Source organism: Oncorhynchus masou, chromosome 12 (genome assembly GCF_036934945.1).
Source record: "Oncorhynchus masou masou isolate Uvic2021 chromosome 12, UVic_Omas_1.1, whole genome shotgun sequence".
Classification (NCBI taxonomy): Eukaryota; Metazoa; Chordata; class Actinopteri; order Salmoniformes; family Salmonidae; genus Oncorhynchus; species Oncorhynchus masou.
The window spans coordinates 53,231,952-53,254,546 of record NC_088223.1 but is presented as its reverse complement, the minus strand read 5'-3'; the positions used below and the strand labels follow the sequence as shown (position 1 = coordinate 53,254,546).

The 22,595-nt window shown below is 48.2% G+C and overlaps 1 protein-coding gene across 6 annotated transcripts in view; it reads right to left on the bottom strand.

Annotated features, from left to right (window-relative positions):
- LOC135550390 (spectrin beta chain, non-erythrocytic 1-like) overlaps positions 1–22,595 on the bottom strand; it is a 99,828-nt gene that overhangs the window by 19,009 nt on the left and 58,224 nt on the right. For all 6 annotated transcript variants that reach the window (XM_064981145.1, XM_064981146.1, XM_064981148.1 and 3 more), the window contains 11 exons: positions 9,966–10,117; positions 9,530–9,703; positions 5,850–5,941; positions 5,361–5,441; positions 4,200–4,315; positions 2,588–2,700; positions 2,326–2,513; positions 2,061–2,178; positions 1,605–1,763; positions 890–1,192; positions 51–204 (listed from right to left, as the gene is read on the bottom strand). In XM_064981145.1, coding sequence (XP_064837217.1) covers positions 51–204; positions 890–1,192; positions 1,605–1,763; positions 2,061–2,178; positions 2,326–2,513; positions 2,588–2,700; positions 4,200–4,315; positions 5,361–5,441; positions 5,850–5,941; positions 9,530–9,703; positions 9,966–10,117 — 1,650 coding nt within the window. The remainder of the gene's footprint in view (positions 1–50; positions 205–889; positions 1,193–1,604; positions 1,764–2,060; positions 2,179–2,325; positions 2,514–2,587; positions 2,701–4,199; positions 4,316–5,360; positions 5,442–5,849; positions 5,942–9,529; positions 9,704–9,965; positions 10,118–22,595) is intronic.

Here is a 22,595-nt window from a genome sequence, read left to right as displayed (position 1 = left end):
ACTGACAGTCAAGTGTATATTAGTGAGGGGGCGCAGATCTGTAGTCTCACCCTGTTGGTCCGAGGTGAAGCGCCGAGCGGCTCCCTGGACCCCACGGACCCCCTCTGCCTGGGCTGAGATGTCTGCCTCCACCAGGTTGTGAGTCTGCAGCAGGTCCTCCACATCATGCAGGTGCTTCCCACTGTCCTGGGACTGCAGGCGACCCTGAGAGAGCACAGAGCAGGAAGAGGTTAGAAACACATTCACTCACCAAGTCTGGATAGCCCGCAGTTAATAAATGGCGCTAATGAGATGTGAACGGCAGGGGGCATTAGTAAAAGACATAGCTGCAGTAGTCACTAAGAGATATAGATTAAGACACAGCGTCAATATTGTAAATGAGGGGCCAGCTTTTGTGCTGACTGATAAGTGAGACTTTATCTTTAGAAAACAGAGCGCTCACTTGGTTTTGATGAGGTGAGGCTCTCTGAATCCCAATACCATCTCTCTGAGGCGCAATGACTGAGTCTATGGGTAACGCCAGTTAGCAGTGGCTCGCGAAAACTACCTCTTAAATTCCTTCAAACCAGACACAGAGACATAAAAATGGTCTCTGCGAGTTTGTCTGACTCAGGGGAAGTAGATAAAGGGCTTCATTCATTAAAGTATCCCCTTTAAGGTAGGCAGGGGAAAGGGAAGAGCTAAGAATACACTGTCAGACTGTCCCAGTCAGGACCACCTCAGTCGACCTCTGTAACCCATCACACCCAGTAGCCGCCATTTTTGAAAGGAGTCATTTGAGTTTGGACTGGCATGCAGGGTTGATAGTGTGAGATGTACAGCATGACCATGACCAAGTGTGCATTTTCTACACTGGGAGAATATCGGGTGTGTTGATATGTTCCAGTACCTTCATCTCTCCCATCCAGTCCATGATGGATCTCATCTCCTGCAGCAGTCTCTGCAGGTCACGGTGTGCGTTGAGTCTCTCCCTGCGAGCGGCTAACAGCTCCTTCAGATACTCCCACAGCCGCAGCACGTTGTCCCTCCTCGCCAGCACACGGCGCACGTCGTGGTAATTCTCCGCCTCCAGCTCCCTGGCCACCGCCTCCACGGCCGCCACGCGCTCCCCGTACGCCCCGATGTCCGTCTCGATGGCCTCGTGTTTACGAGTCGCGGCGTCCACCGCTCCCAGGTCCACGCCAAAGTTGTCCTGTGGGACAAGAGGACAGTTTGAGGTGAGAAGAGGTGGTCAGCGTGTGCATTGGTCATGAAATGATCTGTGATCAACATGGTCAGTGTGTTCAAATGCATACCACTGTAGCCTGTTGAATAACCTTATGACAGTAGCAATCATGATAAAGCTACTGAACAAGCGTATATAATCCTTCCCCCCCTTGCCTCACTGAGATAATTACAGTGGCTTGTCTGCAGGACAGCAGGACGCCTGTCCACTCCATCAAATTAAAGTCATCACAACCATCACCTATGATTACAGTTAACTCTGGGCTGTGGACAACTGAGAGACAGACAATATAACCACCATCCTTCCTCACCTGCCTTCCCAGTTTGAACACATTGCCAGTTCAAGGTCAGGGGAGTGAATGTGTGTGTGTGTGTGTTACCTGAGAGACGAGCCGCTGGTTCTCGCTCAGCCAGGTCTCCCTCATGGCGGCCTTGCGGTCGAAACGAGCGGCGAGCATCTCCAGCTTCTCCTGGCGAATCAGTTCGTTCCTCAGCGCCAGCTCCCGCTCGTGCTCCGCCTTCTCCAGGCGCTCCCACGCCTGCAGAGCCAATCAGAACACAGCAAGTCGGAGGTGTCTCTTAAAACAGGGGTGTTATTCATGACCCTAGACGGCTGTAGGGTCAACTGGTGTTGATTAATCGTTCTACTCTAGTCATGCATTTAAACAGGGAGTAACTGCACCTTGTTACAAGGCATCAGTGTCACCGGAGGGTGTATTCATTAGGAACCAAACAGAACCCCAAATGGAAGCAAATGGAACAAACGGGGAGGGGCCTAACAATTTGTTCTGTTGAAACTTCTTGCCATTGGGTGGACAACAGAGTGACAGTGATACCTTGTTGATGTCAGAGATGAGCTTGCCCTCTCTGGGTATGTACACCTTCTGGTTGTTGGCTCTCATCTTGCTCTGAATGGTGAACAGCAGCACCTCCAGGTTGCCTTTCTCTGTGAACCTGAGGAACACCAACACAGCCAGGTCAGACACCTAACCTACCATGGAATACGTGCAGTTATGATTCCAACCTGCTGAGATTTATGTTCTAATCTAGAACATCGTCCCAGTTCTTAAATTCCTCCCCAGCGGTGTATCCCCGTCTTACTTAGGGGGTTTCTCCACGGTGCGGTAGGTGTTGAAGGCTTGCAGCTGGTTCTGCACGGCGCTCAGGGAGTTGGCCAGCTGCCGGTCGTTCAGGGTCAAAATGGTCTGCTCGATCCACTGCAGCAGCTCTGACGCCAGGCTCTCATAGTTCCCAACCAGCTGGTCAGCCTCAATGGCATAGTCCAGCACCTGGGAGGGAGAGAAGGGGTAAGATGGGCCCCAAGAACAGTAACAAGCCCACACACACAGCCGTTGTACCCCACCTTGCCAACCCTCTTGCCCTCCACAGCCAGGGCCTTCATCTTGGAGAAGTAGTGGTAGTAGGTGGCCACGTAGGTGATGATGGACTTCTCATCCGGCTGGTCAACGTTGACATCTGGAAAGAGAGACATGCACTACTTCAGCACTGATCTGGAAAGAGAGACATGCACTACTTCAGCACTGATCTGGAAAGAGAGACATGCACTACTTCAGCACTGATCTGGAAAGAGAGACATGCACTACTTCAGCACTGATCTGGAAAGAGAGACATGCACTACTTCAGCACTGATCTGGAAAGAGAGACATGCACTACTTCAGCACTGATCTGGAAAGAGAGACATGCACTACTTCAGCACTGAAGTTCATTTACACTTGATCCTTTCACTCCACATTTCCTCTCCACACACATCTGCATGCACAGACGACAGACAGACAGAGACACAGATAGACAGACAGACGCACGCACGCACAGACAGACGCACGCACAGACAGACAGACGCACGCACAGACACAGACGCACGCACAGACACAGACGCACGCACAGACAGACAGACACACGCACAGACAGACGCACGCACAGACAGACACAGACACACGCACGCACAGACAGACGCACGCACGCACAGACAGACAGACACAGACACACGCACAGACAGACGCACGCACGCACAGACGTACGCACGCACAGACGTACGCAGACGCACGCACAGACGCACGCACGCACAGACGCACGTACAGACGCACGCACGCACAGACAGACGCAGACAGACGCACGCACAGACGAACAGACAGACAGACGCACGCACAGACAGACGCACGCACAGACAGATGCACGCACAGACAGACAGACGCACGCACAGACAGACACACACTCACAGACAGACAGACAGACAGACAGACACAGATACATACATACAGATACTCCTCATATATATATTTTTAAATCGTCCGCTTAATCGGTATCAGCTTTTTTTGTCCTCCAATAATCGGTCTCGGCGTTGAAAAACCATAATCGGTCGACCTCTAGCCCACGCACAGGCAGAAGCGTCCACGCACAGTCGTCCACGCACAGTCGTCCACGCACAGTCGTCCACGCACAGTCGTCCACGCACAGTCGTCCACGCACAGTCGTCCACGCACAGTCGTCCACGCACAGTCGTCCACGCACAGTCGCCCACACACAGTCGCCCACACACAGTCGCCCACACACAGTCGCCCACACACAGTCGCCCACACACAGTCGCCCACACACAGTCGCCCACACAAACTCCCATCTCAACCCAGTCAATTAAAAACTTAAAACACACGGTGCTCTTCTCTAAATCTGCCCTGATTGATGGCCCTGGAGCGTTGCCAACACCTCACCATATATGGACTTCCTCTTTGATGTCAGAGGGCATCATTAAGCCCTGCCCCGTGGCCAACCAGACCACACGGCACCTATTCTCACTTAAGCTTTAATTCATTGCAGTAATCCTCCCTCCCCACACACCATGTCCAGCTATCCTGGTACAGGACAGGAGCACAGTCTTGGTGGCCATAAGCCATTGGGGGAAGGCAGAGGGCACACACAGCTCAACCCATGTCCTGTCTCAGAGCTCTGACCATACTCACCTTCTGGGTCCAGGAGTTTGGTGAGGCCCAGCTTATTCTCTGCCGTGTTGAAGGCATTCTGGAGGTTGTAGTGGGCGTTGGAACGCTTCAGGCTGTCAAACTCAATCACGTCCGGTCTGGAAGGGAACACAGGTGTCGCTTTTAATGAAAGGAATTATATATATATACACACACACACTGAACAAAAATATAGTGTTGGTCTCATGTCATTTCAGAGAATTTGCCAGTACGTCCAACCGGCCTCACTACCACGTAACGGGTGCTGAGGAGTATATGTCTGTAATAAAGCCCTTTTGTGGGGAATAACTCAATCTGATTGGCTGGGCCTAGCTGCCAAGTCAGTGGGCCTATGCCCTCCAACGCCCACGCATGGCTGCGCCTCTGCTCAGTCATATGAAATCCATAGACTAGGGCCGAATGAATGTACTACAATTGACTGACAGATAGCATCTTCATCAACATGCCACCATGATTCTGTGGGTTCTACGGTAACTGTGGACCATGACGACGACGACATTGTTTCTTCAGACTAGTTCTAATCATCCCTTCCACTCCCTCAGCTCCACTTTGAATAGGATGAGATAAGGGGGGGAAAAGGGCAGTGACAGAACTGACATGACTGCCTTGTAGCACATTCAGAGCATATTTCAAATCTGCTCGTACTTTGAGCCTCAGTTGAGAAATAAAGAGTCAATGATGAGAACAATACATGGTCTTCCATTTGTTAGAGTTGTAGTCATGTCAAAGGCCCGTCTCCCACTGTAACGCAGGAGCCACCAGCAGTGGGCAGCGTTGAGTCAACAGGCATGGCCTTGCATGCGAAACCAGTGGGTTTTATTTCTGTTATCTAGGTCAACTTATTCCAATTCATTTGTATCCACTTATCCAAACTGTAGAGGGTTTGAAAAGAGGGTCAAACCCAAAATAGAGAACGGGGATACAGTCACCCCAGGGAGGTTGTGTGTCACAACAGGTAGCCCATTTCTCAAACGCACTGCAAGTACAACAGGCTACGTACGGTATTGGACAGATTGATTTATATCACAACACACAGAAAGCGTGTCAGGTGATGGACAATGTCAGCGCCTACTGTTGAAATGAGTGACTGAAGCAGTTCATACAGTGTGACAGGCCACATTGACAGAGGGGAAGGGCGTTGACCTGTGTTTGTGCACGATGGCGTTGAACGCCAGGCCGTCTCTCCAGCTGGTGGTGAAGTTGTGAACGTTGACGTTGGGGTACCTGCAGGGACAGGGTCACAGCTCATTAATCATCGACACAGAACCTAGGCTATTTTGATGTTGACAAACCAAGGACTTGGGACGATAAGGTTCCATCTGCAAAAATATGATTCTGAGATAATTGGCTTTCAATCGCCGAACCCTAATTGGTTTGAATGGTGTCAGAAATGTTTGTGTTCTTTTGAACTGAACATGAATTGTGGTAGTTCGAGTACTATATAGAGTGGACAACACCGAACAAAACAAGGCTATGCCAATATCTACATTTTGAACCTTATAGTCCCAAGCTCTCGAAACCCAACGTTCTTCAAATCATTTCACTTCTATCATACATTCACATTGCTTGCACATCGTTGAACATGTCTCGCTCCCCCCTCTCACTCTCCCCAGTTCCGCTCTCCCTTCTCACCCAGCGGTCTTCATCTGGCACCAGAGAAGCAGGGCCTCTTTGGCAGACTTCTTCTCCTTGTTATCCTCAGTCTCCACACTGATGTCCTGGATCTGTTAGCAGAGCAGAGTACTCTCTTAGACACACTGCCTACATAACACTTCAGCCAGCTCTCTCTCTCTGGGACATTAAGACTTCACTGAAATCAGTCTTACATGCAGCTTTGTATTAGGTTTGATGAGAAATCACAATCCAATCAGTCTAACAAGAGAGCAGAGATTAGGGCCGATTCATTAGAGGTTTTTTTGTAATTATGTCATTTAAAAAAAAAGAAGAGGAAAGAAATTGAACGCTGAAATTTCATTTGAATAATTTACATAATCTGAAACCACAGTCGTCCCAGAATACCACAGAATGGAGGTTTAGTTACGTTTCTTAGGGACCCCATTAACTCCACATAAATTGTACAAATACATGACAAAGTAAGGAAGAGGAAGACAAAATATACGATTCCATTAAATTAGAGTAATAAAGGAAAGACACCAAGAGACAACAAAAATACGATTTACACATCATTCATATACAGTTGAAGTCGGAAAGTTTACATACACCGTAGCCATTTAAACTCAGTTTTTCACAATTCCTGACATTGAATCCGAGTAAAAATTCCCTGTTTAGGTCAGTTAGGTACACCACTTTATTTTAAGAATGTTTAATGTCAGAATAATTGTAGAGAGAATGATTTATTTCAGCTTTTATTTCCTTCATTACATTCCCAGTGGGTCAGAAGTTTAAATACACTCAATTAGTATTTGGTAGCATTGCCTTTAAATTGTTTAACTTGGGTCAAACCTTTCAGGTAACCTTCCACAAGCTTCCCACAATAAGTTGGGTGAATTTGGCCCATTCCTTCTGACAGAGCTGGTGTAACTGAGTCAGGTTTGTAGGCCTCCTTGCTCGCACACACTTTTTCAGTTCTGCCCACAAATGTTCTATAGGATTGAGGTCAGGCTTTGTGATGGCAACTTCAATACCTAGACTGTTGTCCTTAAGCCATTTTGCCACAACTTTGGAAGCATGCTTGGGGTCATTGTCCATTTGGAAGACCCATTTGAGACCAAGCTTTAACTTCCTGATTGATGTCTTGAGATGTTGCTTCAATATTTCCACATCATTTTCCTGCCTCATAATGCCATCTATTTTGTGAAGTGCACCAGTCCCTCCTACAGCAAAGCACCCCCACAACATGAAGCTGCCACCCCCATGCTTCACGGTTGGGATGGTGTCTTCGGCTTGCAGGCCTCCCCCTTTTTCCTCCAAACATAACGATGGTCATTATGGCCAAACAGTTCTATTTTTGTTTCATCCGACTAGAGGACATTTCTCCAAAAGTACGATCTTTGTCCCCATGTGCAGTTGCAAACTGTAGCTTGTTTTTTTATGTCGGTTTTGGAGCAGTGGCTTCTTCCTTGCTGAGCGGCCTTTCAGGTTGTCGATATCGGACTCGTTTTACTGTAGATATAGATACTTTTGTACCCGTTTCCTCCAGCATATTCACAAGGTCCTTTGCTGTTGTTCTGGGATTGATTTTCACTTTTCGCACCAAAGTATGTTCATCTCTAGGAGACAGAACAAGTCTCCGTCTTGAGCGGTATGAAGGCTGTGTGGTCCCATGGTGTTTATACATGCGTACTATTGTTTGTACAGCTGAACGTCGTACCTTCAGGCATTTGGAAATTGCTCCCAAGGATGAACCAGACTTGTCTACAATTTCTTTGAGGTCTTGGCTGATTTCTTTTGATTTCCCCATGATGTCAAGCAAAGAGGCACTGAGTTTGAAGGTAGGCCTTGCAATATATCCACAGGTACACCTCCAATTGACTCAAATGATGTCAATTAGCCTATCAGAAGCATCTAAAGCCATGACATCATTTTCCGGAATGTTCCAAGCTGTTTAAAGGCAGTCAACCTAGTGTATGTAAACTTCTGACCCACTGGAATTGTGATACAGTGAATTATAAGTGAAATAATCTGTATGTAAACTTCCGACTTCAACTGTATACATATTAATATAATTTGCCTGAGTAACCTTTGGTGGAAGAGCATTCCATAACAGGTGGGGTTGAGGAATAAAACAGGACTGGGCAGGGTGGGGTGACCCAGGTGGGGTAGAGGAATAGGGCAGGACTGGGCGGGGTGACCCAGGTGGGGTAGAGGAATAGGGCAGAACTGTGCGGGGTGACCCAGGTGGGGTAGAGGAATAGGGCAGGACTGTGGTGGGGTAGAGAAATAGGGCAGGACTGAGCGAGGTGACCCAGGTGGGGTAGAGGAATAGGACAGGACTGGGCGAGGTGACCCAGGTGGGGTAGAGGAATAGGACAGGACTTGGCAGGGTGGGGCGCCCCAGGTGGGGTTGAGGAATAGGACAGGACTGGGCAGGGTGACCCAGGTGGGGTTGAGGAATAGGACAGGACTTGGCAGGGTGACCCAGGTGGGGTTGAGGAATAGGACAGGACTTGGTAGGGTGACCCAGGTGGGGTTGAGGAATAGGACAGGACTTGGCAGGGTGGGGTGACCCAGGTGGGGTAGAGGAATAGGGCAGGACTGGGCGGGGTGACCCAGGTGGGGTAGAGGAATAGGGCAGGACTGGGCGGGGTGACCCAGGTGGGGTAGAGGAATAGGGCAGGACTGGGCGAGGTGACCCAGGTGGGGTAGAGGAATAGGGCAGGACTTGGCAGGGTGGGGTGACCCAGGTGGGGTTGAGGAATAGGACAGGACTTGGCAGGGTGGGGTGCCCCAGGTGGGGTTGAGGAATAGGACAGGACTGGGCAGGGTGACCCAGGTGGGGTTGAGGAATAGGACAGGACTTGGCAGGGTGACCCAGGTGGGGTTGAGGAATAGGACAGGACTTGGCAGGGTGGGGTGACCCAGGTGGGGTAGAGGAATAGGGCAGGACTGGGCGAGGTGACCCAGGTGGGGTAGGGGAATAGGACATGACTGGGCGAGGTGACCCAGGTGGGGTAGGGGAATAGGACAGGACTTGGCAGGGTGGGGTGCCCCAGGTGGGGTTGAGGAGTAGGACAGGACTGGGCGAGGTGACCCAGGTGGGGTAGGGGAATAGGACAGGACTTGGCAGGGTGGGGTGACCCAGGTGGGGTAGAGGAATAGGACAGGACTTGGCAGGGTGGGGTAACCCAGGTGGGGTTGAGGAATAGGACAGGACTGGGCAGGGTGCCCCAGGTGGGGTTGAGGAATAGGACAGGACTGGGCAGGGTGACCTAGGTGGGGTTGAGGAATAGGACAGGACTGGGCAGGGTGACCTAGGTGGGGTTGAGGAATAGGACAGGACTTGGCAGGGTGGGGTGACCCAGGTGGGGTAGAGGAATAGGACAGGACTTGGCAGGGTGGGGTGACCCAGGTGGGGTAGAGGAATAGGACAGGACTGGGTGAGGTGACCCAGGTGGGGTAGAGGAATAGGACAGGACTGGGTGAGGTGACCCAGGTGGGGTAGAGGAATAGGACAGGACGTGGCAGGGTGGGGTGACCCAGGTGGGGGTAAGGAACATGATAGGACTAGGAAGAGTGGTGTAGGTGAGGAACAGGGCAGTACTGGCCGGGGGGGTAATATTCACATGCATCTTCTACTCTCTAGAAAGGCATATAGAATGGCATCGTATAGAACATTACAAGGAGTCACATACCTGGAAGCGGAGGATGATGGTCCAGATGAGACCCAGGGTGAGGCGGTGGTTCCCGTCCACGATGTCGTGAGACCCCATGTTCTCCAGGTGGACCTTCTGCTCCTTGAGGAACTGCAGGGCCTTGTCCACATTCTCCAGGCAGTGGATACGCATACGCCCCTTGGTGGGCTTCGGCTGGAGAGAGACGGGGGAGAGTCAGGTTGTGTGAGAGAGTGCTGGAAAGAGACATGGATAACAGAGAAGGAGAGGAAGGGCGTACAGGAATGAAGACAGATTTCATGTTAAGCAGGGCGGAGGGCTAAAATGAGGAAAAGAATGAAGGAATGAGAGAGGGGTTTGTTCAGGACCAACAAGGTGAGTCATGAGTGATGGGTCAGGGTTAAGGTCAGGGTTAGGGTCAGGAGTCAGAGTTAGGAGGACAGAGGGAGTTACTGACCAGCTGTTCTCCTGACAGCACCTCCAGCAGGCGGATGAGCATGCGTCCATCTCTCAGGTCAGTGTACAGGTCCCCGATGCGGCACGTCACACGGCCCAGGTGAGAGTTCACCCACTTAGTGAAGGTTTTCTTCTGCACCGCTTCTCGCTCATCTGGAGAGCAGAGCAGAGGGGAAAGGTGGGTTACAGCGTGGAGAGGGGAAAGGTGGGTTACAGCGTGGAGGGGGGGGGGTTAAACCAATCCTCATCTGGAGAGGAGAGCAGAGGGGAAAGGTGGGTAACAGCGTGGGGGGGGGGGGGTAAACCAATCCTCATCTGGAGAGGAGAGCAGAGGGGAAAGGTGGGTTACAGCGTGGGGGGGGGGGGGGGGGTAAACCAATAAACCAATCCTCATCTGGAGAGGAGAGCAGAGCAGAGGGGAAAGGTGGGTTACGGGGGGGGGGGGGGGGGTAAACCAATCCTCATCTGGAGAGGAGAGCAGAGGGGAAAGGTGGGTTACAGGGGGGGGGGGTAAACCAATCCTATGCCAGCTCGTAGTGACTGGGAAGCAAGTGTGAAGTCATTCACTGCTTTGTAATAACCTATGTCCAATACTGTCAGGCAAATACATAGAGGGGATGCAATTTTTCACAAGACAAACACTGATGTAGTCATATAAGGCCATTCAAAAGCCTGAATCACCCGAGACTGGTGACAGGGTCAGTAACTCATGGGTACCTGAGCTCCGGTACGCAGCACTTCATTTCACAGATAAGCTATGCCACTAGGTCATTGGGATCGTCGAGTTGACAGACAGCTTTAGCAGAAGGTTCTTTAGGCCACTAACTGAACCTACGTGACTGGGCTGCTCACGCGGCCTCCGCCAGTCGCCTGGGACAGTCTGGATGGGAGACCGGCCTTGAACAGCCACGCTAACGGCTCACAATGTGGCTAAAACAAACACAGGCTCTGGGTGAAGGAGGGTCAAGGAAGACGGGATGAAATGCATTGGGTTTAAAAAAAGGAGAACATGTCACTATAACGTTCCAGGAAGATAAAGGGGACGCCATAAAGCAGTGGCAGAAATATGGAGCAGGAGGAGTAAAACTCTGAACCTCCCTCCAAAACAAGGTGACCTCAATTCTAAGTCACATGGTCTGTGTGAGCAAGATCTAGTAGCTATGGGACCCCACACACATAATAAACAAGGCAACCCCCCCCCCCCCCCCTTGGGTCAACAGATATTGCGTTTAACAAATTTCTGGCAATTACTATAGCTTCCGCCTAGGGCAAATAAATGCCGGATCTCTATGGAAAGATGCATAATTTATCCAAGTTTTGTCAAAATTGGGCCAGCTGTGTCTGAGATATCTTGGGTGACTTATGTAAGAAACGAACAGACGGAGACAGATCCACAATCCCTTTTCCGATTTCATCATGGGACACAATTAACTGCCCAAACAAAAAAACTAACTACAAAATGTAGACAACGGAATAAAATCAGACGAACTATCCTGCGGATGTGAGGTAAAAAAGCAGAGGATTTCTGAAGCCGTGTGAAATTGACTGTAGTAATTAAGGTGAAGATGAAAGCCTCTTCAAATCCTAACAGAAAAAAAAGTAATGGCTTCACAATCTTAAAATGTGCCATGTGTATAAAAACCAAAGCCAAGCTGCTGAGTTTCACGTTGTTACGGAAAGCGTCACACCATCTCCAAGACCCAGTGAAACGGATGTCCATGTGAGAGAGAATTTGTGTGAGACACAGAAGGGAAAGCTCCGGGTGCGATGTCCCACGTGTGATATATGCTACACTCCTCATGCTAATGGACCATGTTCCTTGTGACCTAGGCTCAGGTTGTCTGGCAGAAAACCTCTCCTCAAGGCAAAGTTATGTCACATTGTGACTAGGGGCAAAATGACGAGAAAGCTAGTTCTCCATCTGGCCAGGACACGACCCTGCTGTCACACGCCTCACCCACCCCTGGAGCAGGAGGTCCATTAGGCTGAGCCGTGCCCCACCTGGGTCCTGGCTAACAGCTCCCTACACTGGGGCGAGGGACAGAGATAGGCAGCACCACGTTGCCTGGCCAGTGGCCTGCTGGTGCCCTGCCCGATTACAGGCACAGCGACCGGGCCGGGGAGCAGCTGGCTGCATGGCAGAGCGAATGGTATTCCTGAGCTGATTTATGGCAGTACTTGAAGGATTAGGTGGCCACTTTACAAGGTTTAAGGAAGCCCCCCTATCCCTGCTGAGGATCCTTTCAATCAAATGCTAATGGGTTTTTTCAGGAGAGGAGGAGGGTGGCGGCGAGAGGGAGGGACACTGACAGGCAGGCAGCAGCAGGTCACTCCGAGATGACAGCCTGCAGACTTGCCAGCTCCCGTTGGGTGACACTAGGATGGAATGAGGCATGGGTGTACCCTTTTAGGGAAGGAGGCAAGTTTTCAACTTGAAACGCTCTACATGTACTCATCAAATACCATCTCAGAGAGTCTGGCTGTGGCAGCTGTTTTATTTATGGAGGGTAGAAGAGGAGGTTGGCATAATGAGTTAGGCCTGGCTAACTCGATAATCTTACAAAATAAACTTCAAGAAAAACCACACGTCAAATACTCCAAACGTATCTTTTAAACCATGTCATAGTAGATATATAATTAATATGCCCAAAGGCTCTGCTGCGGAGTGTAATGGAAGCTCCTCGCCAGTCTAAGCAGCAGCCTATTGTTGGACGTAATTGTTGGGTTCTACAGTAAGCAGGATTACTTCTAATGAGACGGACTGAGGTTTGCATTCATCAGACCAGATACAGGAAAGCCCAAGCGATAATGGCGGACCATTCCATCTAACGGAACCCCTATTTAATGAGCGCGTCCCATGGCGACGTGCTAAACGTCTTATCTGAGCTTAGTAAGAAACCAGTTCAGCGAGTCGCCGCCCTGGAGCCACGCGAGACAAAACACAACTGAAACGTTGACTGTCCCATGTCAATTTGAACCCAGGGCACCAAATAAAAATGGACCCATTCTGGAATGTATCTCTCCAAATTAATAACCAAAAGATCCCCAGCGTGACCCTCTGCCCTTCTGGTTGTTGACGAGGAAATCTGCTCCAGCTCCCCCCAAATAAATTCCCCTAAACCCCTCTGAGCTTGACCTGTGACCCCTGTGAAGCAGCTCTGACCTCCCCTGTACCCCTCTACTACACCTGACAAGGACTGAAATGTTACTTCTCCCTCTAGAAACTTTAGCTAGGGGGTACAGGGGACGCGCAGCAGTATGTCACTGTTTGACGGGCTGGGATTATAATGGGATGTTTGATGTCCATAAATTGTTAAACACGAGATAAAGAGAGCAATTAACAAATAAATGGAATTCCACGGCTGTGAATCTGGCTGCTCATGCAACAGAACACTTGCTCAAGTTATCTGTGACTCGGGAAGAGATCTTCGGGGGGCTCGAGTGTGTGTGTGTGCGTGCCTGCGTGTGTGTGTGTGTGACCAGAACCAGTGGTTGTTATCTAGCACAAAAAGGAGAGGATAACCTCTCCCTCCTGGACTGAGTCTGTGCCTGGCAAACTTGACAGCTTCAGGGTCCTGGGCCAAGCCTGGCTGGAGTGGAACAGACAGACAGTGGCCTTCAATTCACCTCAGTACATGATGATCGGCTGTTTCAAGTGCCATTCCTATAAATCCCCTGCGTGTTGATAGAACTAACTATCCACAGCTCAGAAGGAGAAAACTTGAAATGGTGGACATGAATGTACTCTGCAGAGAGATCTAAACAAGGTCACTGTGAAATACAACGGTCAGGTTGGGGCCGAAAACACTCAGAGTCAGAGCACAGAGCGAGAGAAGGGACACGTGTGCAATGCAATGCAGTGCCAGTGGTGACCTGTTTTGTCAGGAGAGGGCTGCTTTGCAATGCAAAATGGTGTGTAGCTGTCAACAGCTAGAAACTGGGCACAGTACTATACACACACTCAAAAGGGAACAATCAGTTCAAATAAATGCTCCTCGTGAGCTAATCACCTCCAAACAAAGTGAGGAAGAGTCTTTCTTCACATTTCTATTTTGTTGGTATTTCACCCCCTTTTTCTCCCCAATTTCGATCTTGTTGAAATCAGACTGCAGGCGCCCGGCCAGCCACAAGGAGTCGCTAGAGTGCGATGAGCCAAGTAAAGCCCCCCCGCCCCGGCCAAACCCTCCCCCAACGACACTGGGCCAATTGTGCGCCACCCTATGGGATTCCCAGTCACGGCCGGATGCGACACAGCCTGGGATTGAACCTGGGTCTGTAGTGACGCCTCAAGCACCGAGATGTCGTGCCTTAGACCACTTTCACAATTTAATTATTCACAGGAGTGTTCCAGTAGAATGGCCATCATACATTAATATGTTCCATGGTCTGTGTGGATAATATATTACTGTCTAACTGTGATACTGATACAGAAGTCATATCCAAACAGCTAAAACATACTAAAGGTGTTGCCCAGAGGTGTGCTGCAGTAGAGTGAGTGGTAACTGAATGTTATAAAGTGTCCTAGAAAGAAGGAAATTAAAAACATGAATCATTCCAGCCAACAGCATTACAGCCTCTCTCAGGGGGATGGGTCAGAAACAACGACTGTCTGAATATCAAAACACAAGATGGCCACTCCATCTGGACTCGGTACACTGCTGGCCAGTTAAGGGGGGAAATGTAAATAGTCAGGTGGCCATTTGATTAATTGTTCAGCAGTCTTATGGCCTGGGGGTAGAAGCTGTTAAGGAGACTTTTGGTCCTAGACTTGGTGCTCTGGTACTGCTTGCTGTGTGGTGGCAGAGAAAACAGTCTATGACTTGGGTGACTGGAGTCTCCAGTATTTATGTTGCAATAGTTTGTGTGTCGGGGGGCTAGGGTCAGTCTGTTATATCTGGAGTATTTCTCCTGTCTTATCCGGTGTCCTGTGTGAATTTAAATATGCTCGCTCTAATTATCTTTCTCGGAGGACCTGAGCCCTAGGACCATGCCTCAGGACTCCTTGCTGTCCCCAGTCCACCTGGTCGTGCTGCTGCTCCAGTTTCAACTGTTCTGCCTGCGGCTATGGAACCCTGACCTGTTCACCGGACGTGCTACATGTCCCAAACCTGCTGTTTGAACAACTTGGTCACGTTCTGTTACAATCTCTACCCGGCACAGCCAGAAGAGAACTGGCCACCCCTCATAGCCTGGTTCCTCTCTACGTTTCTTCCTAGGTTCTGGCCTTTCTAGGGAGTTTTTCCGTGCTTCTACACCTGCGTTGCTTGCTGTTTGGGGTTTTAGGCTGAGTTTCTGTACAGCACTTTGTGACATCAGCTGATGTAAGAAGGGCATGATAAATACATGTGATTGATTCTGACACTGCCTAGTATATAGGTCCTGGATGGCAGGAAGCTTGGCCACAGTGATGTGCTGGGCCGTACGTACTGCCCTCTGTAGCGTCTTACGGTCAGATGCTGAGCAGTTGCTATACCAGGCGGTGATACAACCAGCCAGGATGCTCTTGATGGTGCAGCTGTAGAACTTTTTGAGGATCCGGGGACCCATGCCAAATCTTTTCAGTCACCTGAGGGGGAAAATTGCAGTGATTGGAATTGCGAGTCCTTTTTTTTGTACTGGGCGATGGGCCCGTTTTATGCGATAACATTGATGATTTGACTGTTTTATGCAGTGATTGGTCAAATTTGCAAGCGCTTGCATAATATGCGGGGAATTACAAAATAAAAATGCAATCCCAGAATCCTGGACAGACTGAGTAAGTTCTTGTCAAGGCTCTATACTGAATGACGTGAGACCGTTGCTGTTGTGAAAGGAAAATGGCACCTTTTCCTGCGTTACAGACTTTGCAATAAACAAGCCGAAGGGACAACGACAGAAATAAATCTCCAAACAAACACAGTGTTCCTCCAAGGAGCTCATGACTGTGGAAGGAAGATGACAGTGGCAACCACACCCTTCAGCTAGATTGCAGAGACAGATAGCCATGGAACAAATGAGTGTCTCGTGAGCACCCCCCCAAAAAACAAACAAATTGGTGGTAAAAGCACCTCTATTGTTGAATGACTTTTCAGCCAGAAAAATTAAATGACAAGGATGAGTAACAGGAGTGTGATACGTTTGGGATTGAATCTGGATAAAAAAAAGCATTAGAAATGCTAGTCGTCACGTCCACTGCCTCCTCATCTCCCGGGGCACCAGAAACAAAGACACAGGAATGACAGACTATGAGACCATGTCCACACATCAGTCTAAAAACCCTCCGGCTGCTATAACTCACTCTAATTCAGGTGTGAATAATGACAGTTCGAGGTGACATTTCCAGCCCTTGAGAAGCCCCTGGCTTAGATGAATGAGTGTTGGGTTTCATAGGCTTGTGTAACAATGGAGGTACAATACTCTCCTGCTCGGTCTCCCCACCATCTTCTGCGTGTCTGAAGGCTTGACAAAGATTCAGAGGAGTAGGACAGTGGGCTACCGAGTGGCGCACCGGTCTAAGGCACTGCATGTCAGTGCTAGAGGCGTCACTACAGACCCTGGTTCAATTCTAGGCTGTATCACAACCGGTTGGGAGTCCCACAGGGCGGCACACAATTAGCCCAGCATCGTCCGGATTAGGGTTTGGCCAGGGTAGGCTGTAATTGTAAATAATAATTTGTTCATAACGGACTTGCCTAGTTAACTTCTTCGATATAGGGGGCGCTCTTAATTTTTTGGATAAAAAAAACGTTCCCGTTTTAAACAAGATATTTTGTCACGAAAAGATGCTCGACTATGCATATAATTAACAGCTTTGGAAATAAAACACTGACGTTTCCAAAACTGCAAAGATATTGTCTGTGAGTGCCCCAGAACTAATGCTACAGGCAAAACCAAGATTAAATTTCATACAGGAAATGGCCCAGATTTTGAATGCGCTGTGTTCCAATGTCTCCTTATATGGCTGTGAATGCGCCAGGAATGAGCCTACACTTTGTCGTTTCCCCAAGGTGTCTGCAGCATTGTGACGTATTTGTAGGCATATCATTGGAAGATTGACCATAAGAGACTACATTTACCAGGTGTCCGCTTGGGGTCCTCCGTCAAAATTATTGCGCAATCTCCAGCTGCGTCCACTTTTCCATTAGGTTCAGAGGAGAAAGGCAACTGTCACGAAGGATTTATCATCGAATAGAAATGTGAAAAACACCTTGAGGATTGATTCTAAACAACGTTTGCCATGTTTCTGTCGATATTATGGAGTTAATTTGGAAAAAAGTTTTGCGTTGTAATGACTGAATTTTCTGTTTTTTTTCTTAGCCAAACGTGATGAACAAAACGGAGCGATTTCTCCTACACAAATAATATTTTTGGAAAAACTGAACATTTGCTATCAAACAGAGTCTCCTCATTGAAAACATCCAAAGTTCTTCAAAGGTAAATGATTTTATTTGAATGCTTTTCTTGTTTTTGTGAAAATGTTGCCTGCTGAATGCTAGGCTTAATGCTATGCTAGCTATCAATACTCTTACACAAATGCTTGTGTAGCTATGGTTGAAAAGCATATTTTGAAAATCTGAGATAAGTGTTGTTAACAAAAGGCTAAGCTTGTGAGCCAATATATTTATTTAATTTGTGATTTTCATGAATAGTTAACGTTGCGTTATGCTAATGAGCTTGAGGCTATGATTACGCTCCCGGATACGGGATTGCTCGACGCTAGAGGTTAAATGAAGGTTAAATAAAAGATAGGCTTGGCTGTGTGATTGTCAGTCAACAGAAGCCCATCAAAACACACGGATCGCATATCTGCGGCTTAAGGACGATTATGGCCTGGACTTGACACACAAACAAGCATTTGTGAGTGCACTTACACATGTATGCATCTACGCACAAACACAGAACTTGAATGGAATAGAAAAACAGTCACAGACCCACCCTTGTACTCAGTGGTGTAAAGTAAAAATACTTTACAGAACTGAAGTCTTTTTTGGGGGGTATCTGTACTTAACTATTCATATTTTTGACTACTTTTACTTCATTCCTTAAGAAAATATTGTACTTTTTACTCCATACATTTTTCTTGACACCCAACCATGCTCGTTACCTTTTGAATGCTTAGCAGGACAGGAAAATAGTCAAATTCACACACTTATCAAGAGAACATCCCTGGTCATCCCTACTGCCTCTGATCTGGCGGACTCACTAAACACACATGCTTCATTTTTAAATGATGTCTGAATGTTGGAGTGGCCCGTGGCTTTCCGTAAATAAATAAAAAAACAAGAAAATGGTGACATCTGGCTTGCTTAATATAAGGAATTTGAAATTATAATATGCATTTTACTTTTGATACTTAAATATAATTTAAACCAAATACTTTAGACTTCCACTCAGGTAGAATTTTACTGGGTGACTTTTACTTTCACTTGAGTCATTTTCTATTAAAAAGGTGACAGTTGGGTACTTTTCCAACCACTGCTTGTACTTAACCAAACCCCAGTGTTCTCTGAACAGAGCAAGGAGTCAAAGAAACTCATCTGAACTCAGGTGATAAGTCACCCAACAACTTTAATCAAATCAAGACACATAGGATTGAAATCCTGAAGAGCACATAAGAGAGAGAATCTGGAATGTCACATATTAACATTAGAAACAGAAAGACTCAATGAAACAGATGAGGTTGAGTAGAAATAGCTGTACTGGGAGACTTGGAATCAGGAATAGAGAGGTCTTCCTCAAGGCCCAGCCACAAGGTTCTTAACCCTCACCGTTGTCATGCACACACACACTTCCTAATGACTCAAGGTAAATACTGGTGGGATAGAAATATATGGCATTACACCACAATAATGGCTCTATGGCTTCCACAGTTCAGAGATGTCAGAAAATAGCATTTCCTCCTCATAGGACGCCACAGCCTCGCTGACAGGGCTTTTTTTTTGTCATGGGTCTTTGTGAGAACATCTGCCATGTCACATACACCCCGCCCACCTCCTCTGGGGATCATACCTGCCCTGGCGCTCCCAAAAAACAAACCAGTAATAATAGCCGCTTCACTCTCGCTGCTGCTTCTCTCTCACACAACAAGAGCCAGACAATAGCGTGTGGTTTTCCCTCATAGCTGAGCGTGCGGTTACCTTTCCAGAGGTAAGCCGGGGCGCTGCAGAGGAAGCCTGGTCAATGAGCCACCTGAGGTGGATTACACTGCTGGGAGGGAGGGTGAAGGGGGGGGGGGGGGGCACATTCCTCCTGATGCTGGTCATGTTGTGACAGCACCCAGCCCTGCGGAGGAGGTGGTAACAGGGTGCTAACAGAACCCAGGCTCAACCCTTCCCTATCCCACGTCTCCTAATAGCAGACACAGTCAGGAGGATACACACATCTCTGCTGTTTTCTCATCATACACAAGCACTTCATCAGCTGTATAAAATGCGTCAACTTAAAAGCATAGTGTATTAGAACAAACTGTACCACTGTCCTGTCTTAATGACTCAAAATCATCTGTATTCAAAGCGTATGGTATTCAAACGCACTATAAAGTGCGTATGGTACTCACACGCACTATAAAGTGCGTATGGTACTCACACGCACTATAAAGTGCGTATGGTACTCACACGCACTATAAAGTGTGTATGGTATTCACACGCACTATAAAGTGTGTAGGTAAACTGAATGTACAAAACATTAAGAACACCTTCATTTTGAGTTGCGTGTACACAGATTTGCAGATGTTATCGCAGGTGCAGTGAAAATGTTGTGTTTCAAGCACAAACAGTGCAGTAACACGTGGTCTGCGACTGAGGCCGGTTGGACATACTGCCAAATTCTCTAAAACGATGTTGGAGGTGGCTTACGGTAGAGAAATTAACATTCAACTCTCTGACCACAGCTCTGGTGGACATTCCTGCAGTCAGCATGCCAATTGCACGCTCCCTCAAAACTTGAGACATCTGTGGAATTGTGTTGTGTGACAAAATTTAGAGTGGCCTTTTATTGTCCCCAGCACAAGGTGCACATGTGTAATGACCATGCTGTTTAATCAGCTTCTTGATATGCCACACCTGTCAGGTGGATGGATTATCTTGGCAAAGGAGAAATGCTCACTAACAGGGATGTAAAAAATTGAGAGAAATAAGCTTTTTGTGAGTATGGAACATTTCTGGGCTCTTATTTCCGCTCATGAAACTTGCGACCAACACTTTAAATGTTGCGTTCATTTTTGTTCAGTGTATTTACACTGAGTATGCAAAACTTAAGAACGCCTGCTCTTTCCATGACAGACTGACCAGGTTAAAGCAATGATCCCTTATTGATGTCACTTGTTAAACCCACTTCAAATCAGTGTAGATGAAGGGGAGGAGACAGGTTGAAGAAGGATTTTTAAGTCTTGAGACAATTGAGACAGGGATTGTGTACGTGAGGGTGAATGGGCAAGACAAAATATGTAAGAGCCTTTGAACGGGGTATGGTAGAAGGTGCCAGTAGCAACAGTTTGGTGTCAAGAATTGTAACACTGCTGGGTTTCTCACGCTCCAAAGATTCCTGTGTTTATCAAGAATGGTCGACCACCCAAAGGACATCCAGCCAACTTGATACAACTGTGGTAAGCATTGGAGTCAACATGGGCCAGCATCCCTGTGGAATGCTTATATCACCTTGTAGAGTACATGCCCTGACAAATTGAGGCTGTTCTGAGGGGAAAAGGGGTGTGTGCAACTCAATGTTGTTCCTAATGTTTAGTATACTCAGTGTACTGCAAAGAAACAGCGCTACCTTGTTTATCAGCGCCATCTTGTCATACAAAAACAAAATTCTTGAGTCCGACCTGCTACCCTCCAATTTAACCCCAACAACATCTGATGGTATCTGTGCTGAAACACTGATAAGAACGGTGATCTGAAGGTAATCCAGGCAGAAATGCAGCCAGTGTTAATCTTGTGTCTGTGAGGCCCATGCAGGATTAGCCTTGGCTTGAGACTTCAGGTCAGATGGGCAGATAGTGAACCTCCCTGGCAGGTAGCTACAGTAGACGGCATTGTAACATATAGCCTACCTTGTTGAGGAAGTGGGTCCACTTGAAAATATGATGCTTGACTGCACTGATATGGTGTATCATTTAAAGAAAAAAGTTCCCTACCCCCTGGTTCCTTGGCATGGAACATGAAGCGGTCTCTCTTTAGGACCGCCTTCATGGCGAATTACATGCTGGGTCTGGATGCTTGACAGCAGCTCTACTAACTAACTGATCTCTAGCATCTTCATCAAGGGCACACACTTCAGGGTCTGCTATTATCATGGCTGTCTAAGATGGTGTCATTTCAAAAATGTCTTCACACCATATTGACAGCAAACTTGAGGCACTGTATACACAACACGCTCTCTGTCAGAACAGTCCTTTAGCCCTGTGCCAGTAGTGATGATTACGTCACATCTAGCAGAGACAGAGAGATGATTGATGTGTTTTTGTTGCCCTTGTGCCTCTAATTGAACATGTCCACCTTTGCCCCTTCATCCAGTAATCCTCCTGTATTCTACAGTCCACTCCATGTCATGGCTTATCAGTTCTAGTCTCTCCAGTCAGTCATGCAGCGGCAGGTGCAGTAGAACATATAGTGGTACAGTCCTGTGCCAGGTATCTCTGCTGACTGATGTGTTGCTCCAGACCTGGCACCTCTCACCACTTCATGGCTCCCACAGGGATAACTTGAGGACAGGACACAAAATGGGCTTTGGCCAGAGGGAGACATAGGATTACAAACGTGGTGCAATAGATATCTAGACACAATAGGAGCATTTCGTCAGAACTGAACAATGCCTGTGTGTATGCATTCCTGGGTACTGTTTTCCTCCTACCACTGACCAGTGCTCTCTGCAGATGAATTGGTTCACGACATTCCCCACCGCACATAACCAAGGGTTTATGAACAAGCATCTGGCCAGGCTGCCTGGTGTTGGCCGTCTGCTAATCATTACTCTAGAGTCTTATCCTCCCCCGTCCACTCCCCCTCCTGTCATCTCTTCTCCTCTCCAGTGTTTCAGCTGCAGTCATTTAGCTGTGGCGATGCTCCACGGCAAATTCATTGCGACCATGCATTTTTTTTTTCTAGCAAGGCGCAATTTGAAAATGCTGGAACAGTCCACATTTACTTTTCCTCCACAAACAAAACAAGTACTGACTAGAAAAAAGAATAATCTGAGAACCACATGGTAGAATAGATTTACGTTAGGGCTGTCCCTGACTAAAAACAAATCTTGGTCGACCGAGAGTCATCCTGTTCTTTTGAGCAATTGATAGTTCGAAATGGGGCCTCCCAGGTCGCGCAGTGGTCTAGGGCACTGCATCGCAGCGCCAGCTGTGCCACCAGAGACTCTGGGTTTGCGCCCAGGCTCTGTCGCAGCCGGCCGCGACTGGGAGGTCCGTGGGGCGATGCACAATTGGCCTAGCGTCGTCTGGGTTAGGGAGGGTTTGGCCCGTAGGGATATCCTTGTCTCATCGCGCACCAGCGACTCCTGTGGCGGGTCGGGCACAGTGCGCACTAACCAAGGTTGCCAGGTGCACGGTGTTTCCTCCGACACATTGGTGCGGCTGGCTTCCGGGTTGGATGCGCGCTGTGTTAAGAAGCAGTGCGGCTTGGTTGGGTTGTGTTTCGGT